This window comes from Delphinapterus leucas, chromosome 1 (genome assembly GCF_059928025.1).
Source record: "Delphinapterus leucas isolate spDelLeu-1000000601 "Yukka" chromosome 1, BTC_Dleu_Yukka2, whole genome shotgun sequence".
In the NCBI taxonomy this organism is placed as follows: Eukaryota; Metazoa; Chordata; class Mammalia; order Artiodactyla; family Monodontidae; genus Delphinapterus; species Delphinapterus leucas.
Window position 1 is genome coordinate 177694424 of NC_143129.1, and position 23349 is coordinate 177717772.

General features: G+C 54.2%; 2 protein-coding genes across 4 annotated transcripts in view; both read right to left on the reverse strand.

Moving 5' to 3' along the window:
- Nucleotides 1-9498, reverse strand: part of PADI3 (peptidyl arginine deiminase 3) — a 46671-nt gene extending 37173 nt beyond the window's left edge. Inside the window, 2 exon segments of the mRNA XM_089900208.1 lie at nucleotides 303-483; nucleotides 7260-9498. Coding sequence (XP_089756334.1) covers nucleotides 303-483; nucleotides 7260-7351 — 273 coding nt within the window. The 5' untranslated portion in view covers nucleotides 7352-9498.
- Nucleotides 9499-9594: 96 nt separating this feature from the next.
- The window catches only part of PADI1 (peptidyl arginine deiminase 1), a 33984-nt gene continuing 20229 nt past the window's right edge, over nucleotides 9595-23349 (reverse strand). Inside the window, exons 9-16 of one of the 3 annotated variants that reach the window (XM_022552025.3) lie at nucleotides 22927-23050; nucleotides 22386-22493; nucleotides 20783-20934; nucleotides 17095-17239; nucleotides 16180-16273; nucleotides 15028-15107; nucleotides 14128-14253; nucleotides 9595-11463 (exon numbers count right to left, since the gene is read on the reverse strand). In XM_022552025.3, the coding sequence (XP_022407733.2) occupies nucleotides 11230-11463; nucleotides 14128-14253; nucleotides 15028-15107; nucleotides 16180-16273; nucleotides 17095-17239; nucleotides 20783-20934; nucleotides 22386-22493; nucleotides 22927-23050 (1063 nt within the window). In that variant the 3' untranslated portion in view covers nucleotides 9595-11229. Of the gene's footprint in view, nucleotides 11464-14127; nucleotides 14387-15027; nucleotides 15108-16179; nucleotides 16274-17094; nucleotides 17240-20782; nucleotides 20935-22385; nucleotides 22494-22926; nucleotides 23051-23349 lie in introns of those variants that run through there. The other 2 variants (XM_089900193.1, XM_089900199.1) reach the window with 2 other exon arrangements.

Here is a 23349-nt window from a genome sequence, read left to right on the forward strand (position 1 = left end):
CTCCCTTCACAATGGGTCCTGGGAAGCAAGAGAAGGAGCAAAGGCTGGCTCCTGTTCAACACTAGGAGGAAGGTGCTATGATTACCCCATTTTACAGTTGGGGAAACTGAGGCCCAGAGCAGTGATGTGACTCACCAGCAGACTCACAGTTTGTGTTTGTAAGTTGCAGAGCTGGCTGGCTCCAGGGCCAGGCACTTACCCACTGTGCTACCCTGCACTCTGGATAAAGAGAGGGCCCTGGGCCCTTGTGGAGTGAGATCACTGCCTCCCCATCACTCCCTCAGACCAAGGGACTTGCTTACGTGACTGTCGTTGAGGTCGTTGCTGGGAGAGTTCATGACCACGATGATCTGCAACCCCACATCAAAGCACCACCGCCCGGTGTCTGCATGTTCCCAGTCCCTCTCCACTCCGGGAGAGATGGAGATGTCCACGCTGGGGGTTCCGTAGACCTCAAACATCTCTGTTCCCTCAGGTACTGACCTGGGAAGAACAGGGAGCCACGGGAAGTGCTAGAGGGCAGCTCTTGTTCAGATGCTTGAGCTCTGGCTCAAACTCTTTCTTCCAGGAAGCCTTCACTGACTACCCCAGGCCTCTCAGATTCTCACAGCAAGCTCCTGGAAGTCAAGCCTGGACCTCACACACAGATAAACATTCTCACATTCTAAGGTTCTGTGCTCATTGACGTTTCCCTTGTGAGTTCTCCAGGCGTTAATTGTAGGGTTAAAAATTCCACGCTGTTCTGTGGCCCTGGGGCCTCGTCCCCCACCCCAGCTAGTCTGTTCATCCTCCGATTGTCTGTGGGGTGCCTACTGCGCGTGCTGCACCGCTGGGCTGAGGAAGACACACCCACTGCCCCCGAGCCTTGAGTCTGGCTAGGGAGCTGCGGACAGCACTGCCCAGGGCAACCAGATGCGATTCAGGGTGATGGGGTCAGGGGTCAGTGGGTCTCTCCCATGTAGGGAGAGACCACTGTGGGCCAGAGGAACCGGAAGGCTTCCTGGAGGAAGCAGCACACACATCCAGCTGGGAGATAACAGTAGCTGACTTTGGTTGAGCCCTTGCTAGGTGCCAGCCCTATTTGACTTTCTTTATGTGCCTTATGTCATGTAATCCACTCAAAAACCCCAGGAGGTAGCGACTATTATTGTCTCCCGTTTTACAGGTGGGAAACTGAGGTTAAAGTAAACTGTCCAAGGTCATGGAGCCAGTTAGTGGCAGGACTGGGGTCCTTCTGGCTCCTGAGTCCACATTCTTACCCAAGAGTAATAACAACAGTAATCATAACCCCCAGGGCTCCCACCCCCTGAACATTTACCATGGCAGGCTTGGCTGAGACTTTCCGAATATCAGCTCATCCAGTCCTCAGCACAGCCCCAGGAGGAGGGGATCATTACTCCCACTTAACATGGGGAAACTTGCCCCAGGAGGGGCAAGAGGCTCCCCCAAGCTTGCAGAGCTGGCCACAACCACTACCCAGGCCCTTTCCCTTCCCTGCCTCCATGGGGAAGAAAGCAGACCTCCTCCAAAGCACCCTCGTCACTCCTCTTCCAGCATGAGTCTGACACTTCTCGACACGCCTTTCCTTTAAAAAAAGAGAAATACCTGAAGCCTAAGTGTACTCCACCAGGCGGGTCCCACTCCTGGGCTTGGCCCTGCCAGGTATCCTCACCAGGTGGGAGGGGCTGACACACCTGTGTCTCCTTCCAAGCAGGGCTGCCAGATTTAATAAAATACGGAACACCCAGTCGGACTTGAATTTCAGATAAACAACAAACAATTGTTTTAGTATAAGTATGTCCCATGAAATATCTGGGATATACTTACACTAAAAAAGTATTCATTGTTCATCTGGATTTCAAATTTAACTAGGCATCCTGGGTTTTATCTGGCAACCCTACTCCCGAAGCTGTCATTTCCAGGGCTCTGTCCTATTGTGCCCTGGGTGTGTGAGAATCTAGATAGAGAGACATGGGGACACAGAGACAGCGACAAAGGGACATGAAAAGATATGGAGAGACAGAGAGACAGAGACTCATGGAGACAGACCCGGGTACGAAGGGCCCCCAGCATCCTCCCCCCAAACACAAGCTAGAGCGGAGCGCCTTGGGTGGTCCTCCTGGTACAAAGCCCACCCAGTTCCCAGGCCCCAGCCTCTGGTTTGGGGTATCTCAGCCCAGCTCCCCTGCACCTCCCTGGCCCGGGGCTTGTATGAGGCACCAGGGGACCCCTGATGAAGATAGAAGTGCCCCTGCCCAGGAGGGGCCCAAAGAAACTGAGAGCTTGGTAGTGCCAGGACCAAGATCAAGAGTCAGGGTCTAGCCTGGGCTGGGTTGCCCATCAGCCAGGTGACCTTGAACAAATCACCTAGCCTCCCCGGGCCCTGTTACCTCACCTGTAAAGTGGGATAATGACACCTACTGGGCCATCCTCACAGGCAATTGTGAGGCTCAAGCACGATAATAGGTGGGCAAGTCTTTTGGAAAACCACTGGCCCAGGACTGGGGAAGGGGTTACTAGGGTAAATTAGGGCACAGGAAATGGGTGGATAGGAGCAGCTTGAGAGGGTGTACTGGGGTGTCTGGGGAAGGCTTCCCGGAGGAAGGCAGGTAAACCGAGGACAAGGAAGAGACATATCTAAGGGGAAGGGGTTTCCACTGCAGAGCCTTAGGAGGTCAAGTGCAAACTCAGGCTGCAACGAGCTCATTTTCATTTCACCCCTATGTAATGGGAAGCCAGCGATGGTTCCTGATTAGGAGAGGCAACACAGTGGAACCATGATGAGGTGGCTAAGCCTGTGGACTCTGGGTGCAGGAAGCCTGGGTTCAAATCCCAGCCCCACCACTCACTAGCTGTGTGACCTTGAGGAAGTGACTTGGCCTCCCTGTGCCTCAGTGTCTACATCTATAAAGTGGGGTGATGAGAAGACGAAAGGAGTGTGAGTAAACACTGGGGATGAGTAAAATTTGGAGGCACCTGAACCCATGCCCTCATTTCACTGCTGGGGAAACTGAGACCCAGAAGAGGAGAGACTAGAAGACAGGGCCCTAGACTCCCAGTCTCGTACTCATGCTCCATCCTGCAGCCGTGTGTTAGGAAGATCAAAGGGGAGGCTTCTAGGCGGAGAGCCTGCGTCAGGTACAGGAGGATCTGGATTTCCCATTTCCTGGAGGACAGGGAAAGTGGCCAGAGGCTCACGAGGATGAAGTTCTTCCTCCAGCCAGGCCACCCAGAGCGCGGCATGCTGCTCTAGACAGTGTCCCCAGCCCAGTCCTGGGGGCACTTGTGGCTGGGGACCTCGTCCTCTCCCAGCGAGTAGGACAGTCCAAGACCCTCCCCAGCCCTGAGCCCTTCTAGCCAGCCCAAGGGCCCAACTGATCCAGTAGTACAGCCAGCCTAGGAGCTGGTGCACAGTGGGGAAAACATGATGGGATGACCAACAGTTCTGGTTTGCCAGGGACTGAGGCATTTCCTGAGGTGCAGGACATTCCATGCTAAAACCTAGAAAGTCTTGGGCAAACTGGGACAGCTGGTCACCCTCACAGTGGTCAACTTCAGATCTAGCTCTTGAAAATGCAGATTCCAGAACGATAAGTTCTGCAGTCAGAGCTCCGGAACCTGCATTTTATTTTTTTTTATTTTATTTTTTTAATTTAATTTTTTTTTTTTTGCGGTACGCGGGCCTCTGACTGTTGTGGCCTCTCCCGTTGCGGAGCACAGGTTCTGGACGCGCAGGCTCAGCGGCCATGGCTCACGGGCCCAGCCGCTCTGCAGCATGTGGGATCTTCCCGGACCGGGGCACGAACCCGTGTCCCCTGCATCGGCAGGTGGACTCTCAACCACTGCGCCACCAGGGAAGCCCATGGAGCCTGCATTTTAAACCACACTGATGCCCAGTGAAGTCTGAGGACCATGGCTAAGGATGGACTGTCTCAGAAACAGTGCACCCTAGTCCCCCGGGAGTGTGGGCGTGACTCAATGCGAGCTCACGCCCTCCTGGGAATCAAGACAGGTCAGGTCTTCCTTTAGAGTCGTGCCACCCCTTCAATGGTGAGGATGATGGTGGCGACAAGGGTGATGAAGATGGCTCTCCTAGTCATAGGACGTCAGTACTATTTCCCCCACTTTACAGATAAGAAAACTGAGGCCCAGAGATGACAGGTGACTTGCTCAAAGTCACACAGCTGGTGAGTGACAGAGCCAGGACTCACAGCCAGCTCTGTCCCCACTCCCTTGCAAACCGAAACCCACTCTCTCCCTTCAAGGGCTCAAGGCCTCCACCTCTGGGAAAACAAAATCAGACATTTCAGAGCCATGAAATTGACAGCAAAGGTCTTTGTGGCTGAAAACAGGAAAGTTGACAAGCTGACCACCAAGGTCCCCAGCAAATTGGCCCATAGGAGCCGAGGAGACCAAGGTCCCAACAGCTCAGGCTCTGGGTACCAGCTGCCCCTCCCTCTTCAGTGAGGCTCCCAGATCCCCGACTGCACTGGCCTCACCAACAGAACACAATTCAGGAAGTCACTGCCCCTCCTTAATTCTACGTCTTCCTGCCCCTGGAAAATGGCAGTCACAAACACTTTTTACAAAGTTCAAGTAGTTAAGAGAGTTAAAGATGCGTCCACCTCCCAGAGCCCAGCTCTTTGCACAGGCAGGTTGGAGCTTTACAGCAAACAAAATCTGGTAGAGACAGAAGGGGAGGTGCTTTGTCAAATCAGGGAGGAGGCTCAGAGGCCTCCATGAGCAGAGCTTGAAATCCACTCTTCTACACCAACCTCCTCAGAGTACCTATGGGGAAACTGAGGCCCAGGAAGGAGCAGAAAGTTACTCAAGATGACATAGCAAAGGGTGAAAGAGCTAGGGCCAAAACTCAGGGTTCCTGGCCCCCAGTGCCCCAAGCCTTTTCTTTCTATTAGACCACCTCTGCTGAGCAAGGGGTGAGCTGTTTGCCCTTCCAGCTAGGGCAGCGGTTCTCAACCCTGGCTGCACATCCGATGCGTGTCTCAGCATACCTGTGTATTACCCTTCCTTACCCTCCTCCCTAAGAATCCCTATTCAGGGCCTTCCCTGGTGGCGCAGTGGTTGAGAGTCTGCCTGCCGATGCAGGGGACACGGGTTCGTGCCCCGGTCTGGGAAGATCCCACATGCCGCGGAGCGGCTGGGCCCCGTGAGCCATGGCCGCTGAGCCTGCGCGTCCGGAGCCTGTGCTCCACAACGGGAGAGGCCACAACGTTGAGAGGCCCGCGTACCGCAAAAAAAAAAAAGAATCCATATTCAGGAAAGCAAAACCCCCTCACCAAGTCTGGGCCATCTCCAACTCAGTGGAAGGAAGGAAGACAGGGTTTAATCCACTAGTGATCAGAGAGCCCCAATGGTCTTGCTCATCCTGCAAGGCTCTGGTTGGTGCCCTTTCTCCAGGAAGCCTGCCCTGACTGCTCAGCCTGTGTTAATTTCTCTTTTCTCATTTCCTCCTTCTCCCAGTACAGCTCAGAGTTTGTTCCCCAGCCATCTTGTGGATGGCAGGTTTGGGGACGCTTGAGGCTGTCTAGAGACCCAGGAAGGATACTTAAAATGATGATGATGGTGGTTATAATGGTAGCAGTTACCATAATCGAACGTTCACACGACAGCCATCGCCTATGTGCGCTACATGCACAATCTCATTCAATCGTCCCAATAGCCCTTTGAAGTGAAGGCCAAAGTGCTCGGGCTGCATCCTGGCTCTGCCTCTCCTCACTGGCTGTGTGACATGGGGCAAGTGACTTAGCCTCTCTGTGCCTCAGTTTCCTCAACTCTGCAATGGGGATGAAGACAGTACCCATCTCACAGAATGGCTGTGAGCATCAGTTAACATATGTTAAGCCTTTAGGGCAGTGACTGGTATGGAGCAGCCTCTGAGTATCATTGCTGATATTATGACGACCTTCATTCTATAGACGAAGAAAGAGCGACTTGAGAGATTAAGTGACTTTCCCAAGGCCAGACAGCTGCTAGATCACAGAGCCAGGACTGAGCCACCACACCCAGTGCCCTTTCTCTTGTTGGCCCACAGTCTGAGCACCAAGGATTCCTAAATCACTGTATCTCCGAGCCGGAAGGGACTTTAGAATTAGTCCAGCCCCGTTCCCCTTGCAAGACAGGAATCCTTTCCACAGCACCCCTGCAAGGTGGTCCAGCCTCTGCTAGAACTGCAGGACAGGGTTCTCAGAGGGCAGGGACCACGCCTGCTTGCTCACCATTGTGTCCCCATGCCTGGCACGCAATAGACCCCCCCCCAAATACTTGATGAATGTGTGAAAGAACAAACTAGGAGCTCTCCCCCATCCCCAATGTGGTCTGGTCATTGGAGGCCCGAGGGTCCCCCGTGTGAGGGTGCCAGAGGCTCCACCCCCCACCCTGTGACTGTCCCACCCACAGCTCCTTTGCAAACCCCAAAGTGGCCCATCTATCCACAACACCCCAGGATACTGCTGCCTTTGCCTCTCATGGCCCAAATCCTTCCTCCATCCTCTAGGAAGGTCTGCAGGGAAGGAACCAGCCCCCGGGCTTCCTGGGGCAGGTCAAACTAGAGACACATCTGCCCCATGGGCATGAGGAAGCCAGGGCACGAGGCAGCCGTGGGCACACAGCCCTGGAGGAGGTGGTGGTGCCAGCCGGCACAGGTACACCTCCTCCCTCATCACCCCTCTGTGGCTGCCACCTGCTTCAGGATCAGCTGAATCCCCTTCCCACTCCTCACTGCCCACCCACCCTCAACTGGGCTTTAGCTCCTCCTACTAGCTTGGAGGCCTTGCTCCAGACTTGGTTCCCTCCCATGACCAGCTCCTCACCCCCTGTCATCTAATGCCCTGGGACCAACCCCATCTCTGCTTCTAAGTTCACTCCAATTTTTAAAGTCTTAGTCTGAGACACTGGTTCTCATCAGGGTGTGATTTTCCCTCCAGGGCACACTTGGCAACGTTCGGAGATGTTTTTGGTTGTCATACGTCGGGGTGTGCTACCAGCATCTAGTGAGTAGAAGCCTCTCTACCCCCATTCAGTCTCCCACACTTAACACCCCCTAGCGGGGGTTCTTTAAGAAGCCTGGCTGAGAAAGACGAGGACCCAAGCTTCCACGATTGGCAGCTATGCCAAGGCCAAGGCTCAGGAGAGGGCAGCCAAGTCAGGCCTGAGCCTTGAGGAAGCCCCACACAGCTCGCAAGGAGAGCCCAAGAGGTCAGCACCAGGGGCCTGCAAACCCCCAGATTTCTGGCTCTTACCCATAAATGTCCACGAGGGTCTCCACGCCAGCCACACACACGGCACTGGTGGGATGCTCCAGGGACACTCGCAGGATCCTCTGCAGAGACATGCTAGCCTTGGGCTGGGCTTGGGCCACAAAACCCCTGGCATGTGGTTTAAAAGCCTTTGTTATACAGCGGAAACTAACACACCATTGTAAAGCAATTATACTCCAATAAAAATGTTAAAAAATAAATAAATAAATAAAAGCCCTTGGCCTTTCCCTTCCAGCCCAAGGTGCTAATTCATTGGCTCCAGTCCTGGAAGCCCAGCCCCTTCCCAGAGCCAAGAGCTCAGGATTGGCTGGAAGGAACCCAATATTTGCATATGAACCTGTTGCTCCCACCCAGGCGCAGGGAGAGTTAATTTCTCACTTTAAGGGGAGCAAGTAAGTACTTCGCCAAGGCACCAGGACCCTGGGGGGCGTGCAGAGATGCAGGGTATGGATCAGGGGACCTTCCTTGCTTTCCACACTCAGCCTCTTCACCCCTTTTTCTGCATTTTCAGAGATCATTGCTTTAGTGGGGAGTTTCTCTATCCTGATTTTGGAACTGATGAAAACGGAGATTCCCAGGCCCAGCCTCCAATTTGATAAGCAGCCTGGTGTCTGGAGTCTTTTTTTTTTACAAGCATCCCTATAGCATTTTGAGGCACTTTGAGGAACGCCAACTTTTTTCTTAAGAGCATGGATTTTGCAGGCAGGACTGGATTTCAGCCCTGCCTCAATTACACCCTGACTGGGTGACCAGGGGCAAGTCACTTAATTGCTCTGTGCCTCACTTTTGGCATCTGAAAAATGGTTGTTATGAGGGTTAAAGGGGAAAACATGGGTAGAGCTCTAGTGTGGAGCTCAGTATTCTTTTATTATGGTTGTTTTTGTTATTGTTATTATTGTTAGATGCCTAAAGCCTCTGGAAGGAGTTAGTGATAAGGGTGAAAACCCTCTCTGGCCAGGAGGAGCTTAGAATGTCAGAGTAGGAAGGCTCACTCGTTAGGTGGGGAAACTGAGCCCAGAGGGGCATTCAGCCACCTGAAACAGAAAGAGCGAGGGCTGTGGGGAGAGGAGTCTCAGGTTTGGACCCAGGGACCACCAGGCACTAGCTGTGTCCCCTCCCTTGCAGCCTTGGTGTCCGCATCCGTAGAAAATGTGGCTACTCACCAGCCCTGGCAGAGATAATGGTGGGACACACCCTGTCCAGCAAGGCTCAGAAGGTGCTGAATAGAGGTTTCCTCCCTCCTCCCCGGTGATGCTGACAATCTGAGGCAGGGTGAGGACCAATATCTGCTCCCCCGGAGTCCCCGGCTAGTGCATTCACACCAATTCAAGGATCTCAGCAAGACTCTAAGACTGGCACCCCTATATCCCAGGTTCTGGTAACGATGTTCTTCTCAAGGAGAGCTGCTGGGCTGCTGGATCCAGGGACAGCTTCACTTTTTTGGCTGTGAAACGGCTCGGGGGCTGACTCAGCTCTGGGTAAGAGTCAGAGTTCAGGAGGAAGCCTCAGGCAGGCTCCATAGCCTGTTTGTGGGCACAGCTGGGGAACAGATACAGAAGCAGGGGCATTCCTCTGGGCACTGGCCCACTGTGATGGCGACAGGATAGCCTCCAGCTCAGAGCCCTGGATCTCCCTTTGGAAGTAGACTCATGCTTTCACTTCTCCCCAGTTACCACATGCCGGCTTTTAGAAAGAGATTGGTGGTTCATTCAGACTAAAGTGTCCATGACTGATGGGCAGCAACTTTTTGCCTCTTAGTCCACAACAAATCTAAAATAAAGTGAATGAGTGAGTGAGGGAGTGTCAGGGGAGCCACCTGAGGCAGCACCAAGTGTGTAGGATGAGAGGGGTGATAATTTCGGGTCCCTGAAATCAGACCACTGAGGCTGGGTAGCTTGGTAGCTTTAGAGGCAGGAATTCGAGGGAATTACATTGGCCTGTGGCCCTGGGCACCAGTCCTGCTGGGGACTCTCCCACTCTGCCAATAGGGCCCAGCCTGCCTGCCCTCTGAGAGATGGAGGAGATAGACCAGGGAAGGGAGAGGAATGAAGAGATAGGACCCACCCTCCCCCGATAGCCATCTCAGCAGGGCAGGCAGCCTCACGGCAATAGGCGTGGGCCAGCCATCCTGCTGCGTCCGCCTGCCTGCCTGGCACTGGCCCTGGGGGCTCTCCCAGCTGGGTAGGAGCTGCCCATGGCCAGTGGAAGTTGAGCCAGGGAGCTGGTAGCATTGTGGGTGGAACTGAGAGCACCTCTCCCCCCGCTTCCCTCCCCTCCTCCCCACAGCCCAAAGAACAGAAGCTAAGGAGGCAGCCACTTGAAGAAATGCATGTTGACATTTTTATTAATCAGAAAGGTGACCAGTCACCTGGAACATTCTCGGAGGGAACATCAGCAACCCCCCCCCCAAACAGCCCAGCAGCAATTCCAGAGCTCCCCACACTCAACGCCACTCCCCTCCCACCCGCAGCGCCTTCCCTGGGGAGCCCCAGCTGCACACCCTTGGCCGCCGAAAAGATCCCTTCTCCTCTTGGCTCAGTCTAAGGGGCATCATGATTATGAGCAGAAAGTGCACAGGCTAGACCAGGGGCTTGCAAAAGGGGCTCCCCAGAACCTTCTGGAAGGGGAGGATCCTCGTACACCAACCCTGCCACCTTAAACCAGAGCAGTTCCGTTTTCATCAGTTTCACATGCTGGGTCTCCGTGGTAGCCTCTGATGGCTAAGTGTTCCACAGCTAATAGAGTTTAAGGGCAGATGGCTCAATCTAAATCTCACTGAGAGCCAGGGAGAAAACCCAGAAGGTAGAGGCCCAGAGGCTGTGGGAGAGGAAGGCCGGCTGGTTCCCTCCTGCCCACGCTTGTCTGGGGCAGGGGCCACCTCTCGCCCTGCACCGGCCAAGCCAGCTTGCCTGTGCATGTCCCGGTGACCTCACCTGGGCCCAGGCTATTAAATTCCCGTGGCAGCTCTGCCTTGCCTTCTGTGGGAGGGGACACAGGCCTGCCACAGGGCTTTACTCACAGGTGAAACCCAAGCTACGTGCAGGGTCTCTGAGTTGCTGAGAGAGACTGGGAGAGCCTTCCCTCCCACTGCCGGCAGAACAAAGGGGAATAATGAAAGACCATTAAAGGAAATTAAACCCCACCCTCAAAGATAACCTAATGACCCCCCACCGGCTTCTAACATCTAGGCCCCCTCTCCTTGCTGCATCTGGAACAGCCAGACCCCATCACATCCAGAGTCCAAAACTTAAAGCCTGGGAGGCCTAGGGCGCAGAGGCCAGGTCCCAGGTTTTATCCCCGTGCCTCAGCCTCCTCTGCCATCCTGGCCTCCTCGCCTCCTGCCCAGCCTTCCTCCGTGCGCCCTCCTCGGGCCTCACTTTGGCCTCTCAGCGTTTGCGAGCCGGAAGCAGCCAGCACGCGTAATTAAAGGCTTTCCAAACAGGTAACAGGCACCCTTCTGAGGAGGGAGTCAGGTATTAAAGGGGGGTTGTTGCTTTTTCTTTTTAAAACAGTAAAGCAATTATACTCTAATAAAGATGTTTAAAAAAAAAAAAGAAACAGGCCATCAGATGCTGAGTTTTCCTGCCCTTATTCGCCTACATAAATATGGCTGAGGAGTGCTAGGAGATCACAGCCTGGGGGCTCCCTGAAGGAGAAGATAGCCAGAAAAGGAAAAAGGGGACCCAAATCCCCCTTCCGGTCTTACAAGAGCCACCGGTGGCCTAGACCCAGGGCTCTCACCCCAGGCCCCAGGCCCTGTAGGCCACGCCAGAGGTGAGGATGTGCGGTGTCCATCCCTGTATCCTGGTACCCACGGTGACCAGCACACTTGCGGGCACACAGGGGGAAGCGTCCAAGGCTCCCCCAAGAGGATGGAGGCCAGGTGGAGGTTCCTTATCCTGGCGGAATTCCCTGGCAGGTGGGGAGAGAGGATGGCGTGTGGGGAGCAGGCTCAGGGCACCATGTGCCACCACTTGAAGGGAAAGGGCTTCCGGCGCACGTTGGTGCCGCAGTGGATCTCTCCACACAGCTTGTGGTAGGACAAGTAGTCGTCGATGAAGGTACAGCAGAGGCCCAGAGGCTCCAAAAGGGACCGTACCTTCTCCTCCAAGCAGCAGCATCCGTTGATTATGGGCCCGTAGGGTTTGGGGATGCCCAGGTACTTGCCTAAGACCACCATGTTCACCTGTAGAAGAGACAAGGCAAGAAAGAGACCCGGTTAGCTGGGGATGCTCTACACCTGCGGCCCCTTCTGGGTTCTGGCTCTGGCGGACCCATCCCCAGGGCCTGTCCCATCTTTGCCAGCATCTCCGGGCCACTAAGGCTGGCACTCGCTCAAGAGCTAAGGTCTATGGAAGCAGAAAAGACATAGATCCGTAGTTGGAAGAGAGGATTAATAACAGGCAGGGCTGCCAGTAACATACATGGGAACTTCATATAAATAAAAGTCACCCCTTCCTCCAACACTTTCCTCCACCTATCAGAAAAGTAGATTATAATGACTTCGTTAGAACAAGATTTTACCGTTATCTGCCAAAAACTTGTACAGCAAATGTATCCATCTACAAGGTCCACGGTGTGAATGTCACAGGTGTGGTGCATTTATTTGTGCAGTACACACCAAGCTCAACCGTTCCTGGAAGCCCTGATAATTGTTACCGTTTATTGAGCATCTTCTACGTGCCAGATATCGCATCCGTAAACCTCACAGCCTCCCTCCGAGGCCATAGCGTGGACTGGTTAAGTAATATAATTAAGGCCACACAGCCAGAGAACAGGGAGACTGAAATTTGACTCAGGTCTGACTCATGCCAAAACTCGTGCTCTTTCTACTCTGCCAGAGTGTAGCACTGTGGCTGCCTGGGGTGCTAAGGAGTTGGGGCAAGGGGCTGGGAGTCCTTGGGGGCACCTGGGTTTATCTCCAATGACACTTCTGCTTCCCTGGCTGGGGGACCTGGCAGGGGGCCCTAACACCAGGGAAGGGAAGTCTGCCCAGTGCAGGGTATGGAGGCTTCTTAGAGGTAACTTCTTGCCCAGTAGATGGCCAGAGGAGCTGTCCTTGGTGTTCAGAGGGGACACTCTGACTCACTGGGTCATCTCAGTGTTGGGTGGGCTGCCCTTACACTCTCCATGCCCCAGCCCCTCACCCTCAAGTCTGCCCCGCAGGGCCATCCACGGCTGGGACCAACATGGAGCTGGAGGGTCCTGTGGGGGTCAGTCACATGGCCTTGGCCCTGACCTGCTTGGTTGCCCACTAATGGGCCAGAACATGGTGGGAGTGGGGGCACACAGAGGGACAAAGGGCAGGGAGAGGAACAGAGAGCGGTATTCAGGACCATTGCTGGCCTGGCTTTGCCTCCTCCTAGACGAGGACCCAGGAGACTGGAGGTCGGTCCATTTGCTCGCTGGAGACCTCAGGCAAGTCAACCACTCTCCTCCGAGGGCCTCTTTCCCCTTCTGACGAATGAGGGTTAACTGAGTGTTCCCTAAGGACTCTCCAGTGAGAACATGCTGGGATCCTCTAGCTGGGCCTGGTCTGAAGCTGAGAGATTCCCACGGAGGGCTGTGTGTTGGGGAGGGGCTCCCAGTAGGGGAGGGCAGGGCCACAGCCCAGGGCTGACCACGGTCATGGGCCTTCCCCCACGCTCAGTCAGAACCGGAGGCAGGTCACCCCTTAGAGCTTCACTGTCTGATACGGTAGCCGTCCGCCACATGTGGCTGCTGACGTTAAAGTGAAAGTAAAACTTCCGTTCCTCAGTCACACTGGCCACATTTGAAGCGCTCAGTAGCCGCATGTGGCGGCGGCCACGTCACATTGCACAGATGTAGAACATTTCCATCACCCGAGAAAGTTCTGACAGCACTACCCTAGAGCAGTGGTTCTCAACCAGGGCGATCTTGCCTCCAGGCATTTTGCAACCATCCTACGATGCACAGGGCAACCCCCAGAGCAAAAGATTCTTTAGCCCCAAGTATCGGTAGAACCAAGGTTGTGAAGCCCTGCCTGCGAGGTCTCTGCAGGGGCCTCACAGCGAGGGGTCAGGAGTGAATGCGACCCTGGCGGGGGAAGCCCAACCCTACACACTGGCCTCCAATCAGGACCCCAGGATTCACTGGCTGGTCCAATGACAGGGATTCGAGTCAAGGCCCCAGGCTGAAGAGGGAGGGTCTCCCATCCTAGGGAACCACCCCTCACTGCTGCCAATGCCCCGACATCCTTTCCCAAGGGGTTACTGGGCGCTATGGGCAGGGCTGTGCCAATAGCATCGCTCAGACCCCTCCCAGGGGCCACACTGGTGAGATCACATCTGCTCATCTGCTTGTCAGGTGCCTGAGTTAATGACAGCCAGGGTGGCAGCTGCCACCCCTGCCCAACTCAGGATGCCTCTGGGGAGCAGACAGTGGGGTGCCAGCCTGGGGAGCAGAACAGGCAGCTGAGACCCAGAAGCGAAAGCTCGAAACATTGGAACCAAACCACGCTTCCATTTTCCACTTTGAGGGAGGGAAAGGCCTTAGTTGTGGGGCTGCCCTGTGCACTGTAGGATGTTTAGCAGCATCCGTGGCCTCCACCCACTAGATGCCAGTAGCACCCTCCTCGTGTGGCAATCAAAGTGCCCAGGGCGGGGGTGGGGGGAGGAGAAATCACCCTGGTTGGGAACCACCGATGGAGATTTTCTATATCTGCCCCAAAAAGCAAACACTGGCGAGGTCCGCAGGGCCCGTCCCAGCCTCCTTGCCAGTCTGCCCCTGGATAGGGACGGCTTCTCCTCTGGACCCCCAACTGACCACCCAGCAGGACCCCGCCAGGCACCAAGGATGGAAATGACCCGTCCTCCCTCCACGCTCTCACCATGTCGGGGAAGAAGGCTTCTGCGTGGGAGTCCTTCAGGTAAAAGAGCTGGGGGATGTCCACGATGTCCCGCTCAGTCAGGCCCAGTTCTTGCTTCAGCACCTCCCGGTTCCAGTCAATGCATCTCTGAGGGTGGGAGGAGGGGCACAGGTACCCAGGGAGCCAGGAAGGATCCAACGTTTCTGAGCACCTGCTACGTGTCGGGCCCTGTGCACCCCTTGGCTTGTTTGATCCTCATAACAGCTTTGTGCCATTGCTACTGCAGATGGGGAAACTGAGGCTCAAGTGACCTGCCCAAGGTCACAGAGCTAGGAAGTAGTGGACCTGGGGTTTGGATCCAGGCAGCTTCTGGTTGCAAAAGTGCTTGCTGTCACCACACACTGTCCCAACCAGAGCCGGGCTTATGCTTCTGCCCAGCTCAGCTGTTTAGGAGAAAAGCGTCCGGCACCACTGGGGAGAAGCATGGGGCCTCCTCCCGTCTACTGAGTAGGACTCCATGCCAGGCCTACACCAGGCACGTGGCAGGCATTAGCTCCGCCCCTTCCTGGGACCTCCTTCCACCTCATCTCCTCACCAGGTCACCCTGATTCTCACGCACCCCAGCCCTCGCCCCTACAGGGCCCCATTTCCCCACCACATCTCTCCCATCTCCCCAGACTTCTCGGGGAACTCAATTCTACTTCCGCTGAAACCCATCATTTCCCCAGAATGGGGGCAAGATGTCCCCCACTGGGCTGTCACGGCTGTGTCTCTTCCATCAGACTGTGGGTTTCCCAAGAGCAGGGGCCCTACCCAACCCACAGGTCTCAGCGGCCCCCAGGAGAGTCAGAGGCGCAGGGCTGAACCCCTCACCCCCACCCCGGCAGTTCCTGGGGCTGCTTCACCCTCCACCCCCCTCACCTGTGCATAGAGGTTGTCACTCCTGAGAATTCTGTCTTCCAGTATCTCATTAATGCTTCTCTTCACCTGGTGATTTAACCCTGCAAGAGAAAGAAGACCACAGCCGGCTCAGGGAATACTGCCTGGGGCCACCTCAAGCCTGGGCTTTAAAATCCGGGCCAGGATTTTTCTCCCACCTCAGCGCCAGGGTCTGAAGCAAGGACTGAGAAAGCCAGAGACTGGAAACCCTGATGGGACCAAGCTCTGGCTGCAAGTAAATCCTGGTGATGGATTATAAACTCCTTGGGAAGGGACGCCTGAGCTCAGAGCCTAATAATAACAGAAGAGCTACCGTTATTGAACACCCACCATGCTCTGGGCCTCCTATTATATTTATTACTGATCTCTAAAACAATGCTAGGTCAGGTTAGTTATCACCCCGCATTCAGAGAAGAGGAAATGGAGGCACTGAGAGGTTCAGAACGCATCTTTGATCTCATAGCCAGCAAGTGGCAAGGTCAGGATCTGAATCCAGGTCTATCTTTGTTGAAGGCTATGCCACACCCCTTCCAATGCTCCATTCCTCAGGTGAGAACGCTGCGATCCCTGGTGGGGAAGGGGGAGGTGCTCAAGGGGGCCAACCAGGCCCTTGGAGGGTCTGTCGATTCCCCCAGGAAGGTCCACAGAGGGGCCCGGACCACCCTCCTGGCTTCTCACCCCTCCCTCTCTTGAGCCCCTGGCCCTGCTGCTTCCTGCTGCTTAGCCCTGGGCAAGCCGCTTCCCCTCTCTGAGCCTCAGTTTTCTCCTCTAGGAAAAGGGATAAGGAGAAGGGGGTGAACGATCTGACTGGGCAAGAGCATGAAAGTGCATGTTCGGACAGGCACGTGGGAAGGCTCACGGCTTCCTGTTCCTTTCTTCCCCTGGGGTGCGGCCAGGAACAACCCAGTGTATGGAGGAGGCCACCCAGGCTTCCATCCCTGGCCCAAGAAAGGGAGAGCCCTCATCCTTTGCTCCCACATGAAGGTGTTGGGAAAATCAGTGATGGACTCTGAGCTGAGAGCTGGCAGGCAAATGGCCTGTAAGCAGAGCACAGCCATGTCAGGCATCAATAGTGCCCAGGGCTGGCAACGAGAGGGCATGGTCTGCCAGGGTGATGGGTTCACTGGCACTCACCGTCAAACTGGGCCGCCTCCCCGTAGCCCTCCTCCTTCTTCTCTTGGAACAGGTTGAGGCAAGCGCTGGGGCTGGCCAGGAGCAGCCGGAAGCCCTGGCACAGAGGATGGGAGAGCAGCTCAGTGGACAGGTTCTCCCCCCATGCAGGAAACCCCAAACTCAGGAGGGGCCTGAGTTCAGAGGCCAGACTGCACATGGCAGCCCCCCTCAATCCCTCCCACCAGCCACAAAGGACTGTCTGCACCTCCCTGAATCCTCCAAGCCGGTTCACACCTGCAGGCCTTTGTCCATAACCTTCTCTTTTCCTGGAAGCCCTTCCCCACTTTGTACACCAGGGAACTCAACCACTGGTCACTAGGAGGCCTCCCTCCCGGGCTGCCTGCTCCCTGCGGGCTGTACCCTCCCTGATCGCCTCTGCAAGGTGGTGAGTGGTTAACGTTGCTGGTCCAGAGCCCACCGTCTTGGTCTGAATTTTACCCTACTAGTTAATTGCCCTTCTGAGCCTCGTTTTCCTTATTTATAAAATGGAGGAAATGATAATAGTACCCACCTCATGGGGTTGCTAGAGGACTAAATGCATTAAAACACATACATCTCACAGGTGCTCAGTAAATGTTTCCAATTATTACCAGTGTCAGTCCTGGGTCTTGACTGAGAGGTCTGGATCAGAACAAACACCCAGTAAGTGTGAGAATGAGTGTATGAGAAGTGAGCGAATGAGTTCCCTCCTGGGCTCTGACCTCCTCCAGGAAGCCCCCCCCCCCCCGATTAACACCACCTGGCCCAGAGGGTACCCTGACTCCAAGCTCTCTATGGACCGAGGTGGTGAGCTAGTTTCAGGTGCCTTTGCCCTATCCTGACCCATCAGGATAGGGAGGGGCAGAGGTAGCTCAGGCAGGAGGAGAGGGGATGTACCTTTTGGTCGGAGGTGGGCACAAAGCTCAGGAACTCATCCACGTGGCCCACCCAGAGCCAGTCAGAGTAGAGCTCCACGGGCGCCTGCACCTGCTGGGCCTTCAGGAAGTCGCGCACCACCTTGGCCATTCGCCGCCCGCCAGACCTGGCCAGGGAGGGAAAGAGCAGGGTCACCTCGTGCGCGTTGTGTGCTGGTTCCCTGCAGGCACTTCCTGAGCCCCTCCCTGCCCACTGTCAACCCTCTGAATGGGTCTTCTTTGGTCCCTGCTTCCTGGCCCCAGCGCCCAAGTGCTCCCAGGAACTCGCTGTCCATCCTGAGTATCACCCAAGAGAGTCTGTCCCTCCCTCACCTTAAAGCATCCTCCCCAAGGCCAGAAAGGTCCTGCCACCCCTTCTTGCAGAAGAGAGTCAAATGAGAGCCCTCCATCTGCCAAAGGGAACTGAAGACGCTCATCTCAATTCCTGGGACTCAGAGAGGTTGACTCTTTACCCAAGGCACCAAGCTTTTTGTTCAAAACATGACTGGGAGCTGGCAAGCCGCCCCACATCGTGTTTAGTCCAGTGTTGCCCCCCATGTCCCTCACTTTCCTCAGGTTTAACTCAAACGTCACCTCTTTCTCTATGTGGACTTTGGAAATAACAACCACCCCTCAACTCCTTTCCCAGCATTATTCTTCTTTACAGCATTTGGTACTATTTGGCATACTTGATATCTTGTTTATTGCCTGGCAGCCCACTAGAATGTAAGCTCCAGGAGGGCTGGGATTTTTCTCTAGGTTCACTGCTGTATCCCCAGCACCTCTTATAGAATAGCTGCTCAAAAATATTTGTGAATGATATTAAGGCTTTTGAACAGCTGTGTAAGAGTCCACAGTCTATATAACAACAAAACTAGAAGGGAGACCCAACAAGCAGTGACACAAGGCAACACTGATTTGATTCAGGGGATGGGAATGTGGAAAATATTTTTCTTGTATTTCTGTTTATTTTAATATAATATTTTAATATTTAATATTTTAGTTTCTGTTATTTTAAGTCCCTCCTTGGGACTCTGCAGCCCTCTGCCTGGAGGCAGGGGAATGGACCAGATGACCCCAGCCTTGAGAAGCATCAGACGTGGTCTCTGAGTCACATCAAAGCTGCCACCAGGAGGCAGAATTGTTCCAAGATCGTTTTAAATGTGGGGAGCAGAGCTTGGAGAACCCAAGATAGTAGAGAAAAGAGGGGGCATTTGCTGAGCACCTGCTGTGTGCCTGCCTGAGGCTCCTCACACTGGGTGTCTTGTTTAATCCCCATGATAACCCTATTATGTACGTAAAAATGACAGGTCCATGTCATGATCTGAACTCTGCCGGACCAAGCTCTCTGACCTCATCCCCCCACACCCCCTTGTTCCCTCTGCTCCAGACCCAATGGCCTCCTTGCTGTTCCTCTAATGTCTCCAGCACGCTCCTGCCTCAGAGCCTTTGCACTAGTTGTTTCTACTCCCTTGCACATCTTCCTCCCAATTAGCCACATCTTTAACTGTCTCATCTCCTTCAGGGAAATGTCAGCCTCTCACCAACGCTTCTTTTACCTAACATACTAGATGATTTACTTATTTATTATGTTTGCTTATTGTCTGTTTCTCTCTGCTAGGATGTATGTAGGTTGTTTTGTTCACTGCTAAGGTCAGAAGCCAAGACAGGAACACAGGACAGCAGCCTGGATGTTAAATTTTAATTCGGGGTCCAAGGAGGAGATCTGAATTCTGACTATTCCCCTAACTTGCTGTGTGGTCCTAGGCAGTAGCTGCCCCTCCCTGAGCCTCAGGGTTCCATCTGTCTACCAAGAGCTTTGTTCCTGGTTTTCAACACAATAGCCAATGGAGTGAGGCCCAGCTCTGCTAGAGACCCCCCACACGTTCCCATCCGGGGTCCTTGCTCTGAGCTTGGAATTTTCCAGCACATTTCTTTTATCCCCAGCACGAGGCCCCGAACCTGGCATATAGGAAGTCTCAATAAATAGTTATTGAATTGATAAATGAATGCATGAATTAGTGCATTCACTTCATTTATCTAAGCCTCAACTTCCTCATCTGTAAAATGGGGATAATAGTCATCTCAACCTCATAGGGCTGTTGTAAGAATTAATGGAGGTAACCTGGGTAAAGCGCCATGTTCATGGCATGTAGGTGATCAATAACTTTTATCCGTTGAGTTCCAACCTACTTCAAGGCACATCCACAGCCAGCGGTCCAGCTAAGTAATACCCAAGCATTCGGAAGTTGGTTAACGTGAATCCTTTATCCCCAGTAACGGCTATTATACAGCTAGGACAGGGGTTTTTTATAAGCCCATTTCACTGAGGAGGACACTGAGGGATGACGTATAAAATAATTTGCCCATTTAATAATGTATCTTTGTCACCCGATGTATCCCTAGTACCTTCATCAGTGCCTGGCACATGGTAGGCATGCAATAAATATTTCTAAATGAATTAATCAAGCACCTACTATGTTCCAGGCCCTGTGGTAGGCACTAGTTAGATGATGTACCCCAAATCATGTGGCCAATAAGTGGCAGAGGCAGGACTTGAACCCAAATCCGTTAGATATCAAAGCCTGTGCTCGTTCCTCCTGGATCCCTCCTGGAAGCACAGAATGACTGCCCAGCGGTCCCAAGGCCCTTCTGCCCCCAGAGCTGTGGGCAGGATCCAGCCCCAGAGTAGTTCTGCACATGAGTCGGCAGCAAGGTGAGTGCACTCCTCTTGTCCTGGCCAACCTCAGCCCCGGGTACCCAGCCTGGGCACCCAGCTTCATGCCTGGGGTTGGTGCCAGGAAGCCTCACCTCACCTGATCCAGAGCCATGAGGCTACCAAGGTCACCACATGAGCCTGGGTAACCTTCCCAGGACTGCCTGGCTCCTCTGGGCCCAAGACCAGATAGCCAGGGCTTGGGGACGCAAGCTGGGTCACGCCTGGGCTCCATGCCAACCCCACACAAACCAGAAGGCAACCTCCAGGGCCTGGGGTGGGCTTAATCTTTAGGCAGGAAGCAGGGGATCGCACTAGGATCCCTGTGCTCCACACCCCGTTCTTCGGCTGCCCACAGGCTGGGTGGGGGCCCACTAGGGAGATTTAGCTGATGCTGTCATCTCTCTGAGCCCTAAACCCTAAATACCTTGTTTCCTCCTAGATGACAGCACCTGTCAAGTTACCTCCGTCACCCTGGTATCGTGACCTGCAGCCTTGTGGTGACGGCTGCACCCTTTCTAGCTGTTGCCAGGACAAAAGCTATTTCGATTTCCTCACTGGAGAGGTCAACGGATCCAACTCCTACTTCTGCCCTGGATTACACGTGACCTCCCCGCTCTTCTGATGTTTCAAAAGAAGTCAGAAATCTGGCTTTTTATATGAAGCCTCCTGATATATGTATATTTAATGTTGGTGACGAATTATGCTCATAAATACTAGGCAGGGCAAAAGACCGTGGGCCAATAGTTTGTTTTTTTCCTAAGATTCTGTGATCTTTCCTGTGATCTGTGATTCTAGGACTCTATTCTAGGATTCCATGCAGGAACTTAAGACCACTTTTCAGACTGGAGAATTGTGTTTGCGGTGGAGGCAGGGGGTGTTGGAGAGTGGATGCTGCCTTGGGTCCCCCGGGCCCTCCCGTGACCTCCACCACCCTCCTGCCCTGGTTTCTCACTTGGGGAAGCTGCTGCCAATGAGAATTCGGCCCAGGGGGTACTCCTTGCCCTCCACTGTGACTGGAGGGCTGATGTCCAGGTTGCCGAAGGAGTCAAGGCCAGAAACACCAGCGAACTGCGTTTCCCGGATTACATATCCAAAGTCGGGACCCTAGGGGAAAACCATCGTGAGCTCTAACCGTCAGTTAGAAAAGGAAGAGACAGCTCTTGGGGCAGGGGAGCGAGGGGTGCTTCTGGGGGAATCCCACTCCCTGAAAAACAACCACTATTCGCTTTTCACACATCCTCCCGGTGCCCTGAGCCTTGTGCTGTTAAAGCCGAAGCCAATAACAGAACAATAACTAGAAAATCCCTGACTGTTTGGAAATGAGGCAACATACTTCTAAAGAACCCACGGGTCAAAGAAGAAATCAAAGGGGAGGTTACACAGTATTTTGAAGTGAAAGGTAAAAACCACACAGCACGTTAAAACTTGAGGGGATGCCGGTAAAGCTGCACTTCTAGGGAATTGCCGCAGCTCTAAACACATATATTAAGAAGAGACAGGGTTGAAAAATCTTAGCTTCCGTTTCCAGCTAGGAAAGGAACAGCAAATTAAACCTAAAGAAAGTAGAAGGAAGGAAATGATAAAGACAGAGCAGAGAGCAGTGGAAAAGGCGCTGGCCAGGTCAAGCCCAGGGCTTGGGGTCAGGCCCTTTGTTGATGCAGGCTCACCCCACAGAGCTCACTGTCACCTCCCCAGGGACTCTTCCCTGATCCCTCCAGGCTGGGGTAAATGTCCCTTCTCTGTGTGCCCATGAGTTCCTGGACCTTCCCCATCATATCCCCCACCAGACCCTGGCATTGTCCTGGAGGCGGGGGACAGGGGCCAGTAAACGGGCAGAGACGTGAGTTCTGGGACCCGGACCCACCTCAGAAGGCAGGTTAGCCTGACGGTAAAGTTCAGGGGCCGTGGAGGCAGCCCCTCTGGTTTTGGTGCCACTGCGAACTAGCTGTGTGGCCTTGGGTAAGTTGCTTAACCTCTCTGAGCCTCAGTAAAGAGGGAATAATAATATCCATAGGAGTATGGATATCCATACTTATCCATAGGAATCCACGTGGATTAAATGAGCAACTGTGTAAAGCTAGGAGAGAGGGCCTGGAACTCAGGACACGGCTGCTGGAGTGGCTCCTGTCGCCCTCCTGTGTGTAGAAGCAGCATTGTGCCTGGCACACAGTAGGCGTTCAGAAAACATTCGTTACCTGAAGAGAGGACCTGGCTCACAAAAGCAAGAGCCATGAGGGCTCGCTAAGGGTGCGTTGCCCTCAAAAGGCAGTTTAGTTTCCCCAGAGCTGACTCCTTTGTTCACTCCCCCTTGGGGGAAAGGAAGGACCCCAAGGAGGACTTTACTGGCCTGTCCCTCCCAGAACAGGGGTGATTTGCGTGAGATTTGCATTTCATTTACATATTCCTCCCAAACCTCCCACTAACTCCCCATTTGCCAGAACCCACCACCTGTGTCCTTTTGTAGCCCCTAAAGGACTAGGACCATGCAAGACTGACTGGAGAATCCTATAGGAGGAGCCACCCACGGTTTCCCCACTCTGCCCTTTGCCGCATACCAGGATCCTCTTATAAGGGAAATACTTCAGGCCTCTGTCTCGGGGGGAGTCAAAGACCACTGGGAAGGATTTGTGAGGAGCCTCGATGTAGCCAAACTCCATCTCGTCCTGGGAGGGGAGAGAGAAAGACCACAGTGACTGCCTCAATATAGTATTAAGAATGGGTTAATCCCCCCAGGCCCGGGGCGGGGCAGGGCAGGACAGTGGATCTTCCCCAAGACCTGGAGGGTGCAGGGACCAGGGAACAGAGGTGGAGTGAGGCCTCTCAGGACCACAGCCAGAGGAGGACTCTGCCTGGGACCAGAGCACTTGGAGGGAAGCAGGAGACACTGGGGCGACGCAGGCAGTGGCGGGGGGGGGGGCGTTCCCCTAGACTGCATGCCCCCCACCCTAAGTCCTGGCACCCAGGCCGGCCTGGCTTCTCTAGGGAAACGGAGGCCAGTAGGAGCCTGCGCAGGCCAGCTTTCCCAAATCCAGTGTAAAGGACGGGGTTCAAGCCTCCCGGGCTGCCCTCCTCTCCCGGGATTGCTCCCGCACCCACCTGGATCCAGCGGTCATTCCGATTCTCAGTCCAAGGGCAGACGATCAGCTTGCAGTTGGCTTTCAACACCAGGTCAGATATGTCTTTCAGAAACTTCTCATTTGAGCCATGGGAGTCTAAGACACTGCAAAACAGAGGGAGAGGGGAGCGAAATAATGACTGCTGACTGTGGCCTTGGCCTCAGGGCCGGGAGGCAGGGGATAGATGGGGTGGCCTTGGTGCGGTCTGTGCTAGGCTCCGAGTGGACCCTGGGCACAGGGGTTCAAACCCAGTGTCTGCACTAGAGAGATTCATGGGCTAATGACAGAGACAAATAATGTCCCCAGATCACATCAGGGGGCAGGTGCAAGGGGAGGGACAGGCCCGGGGCTGTGGAGCCCAAAGGCAGGGCACCATAAGTCCTGGAGAAGGTGACTGGGGACT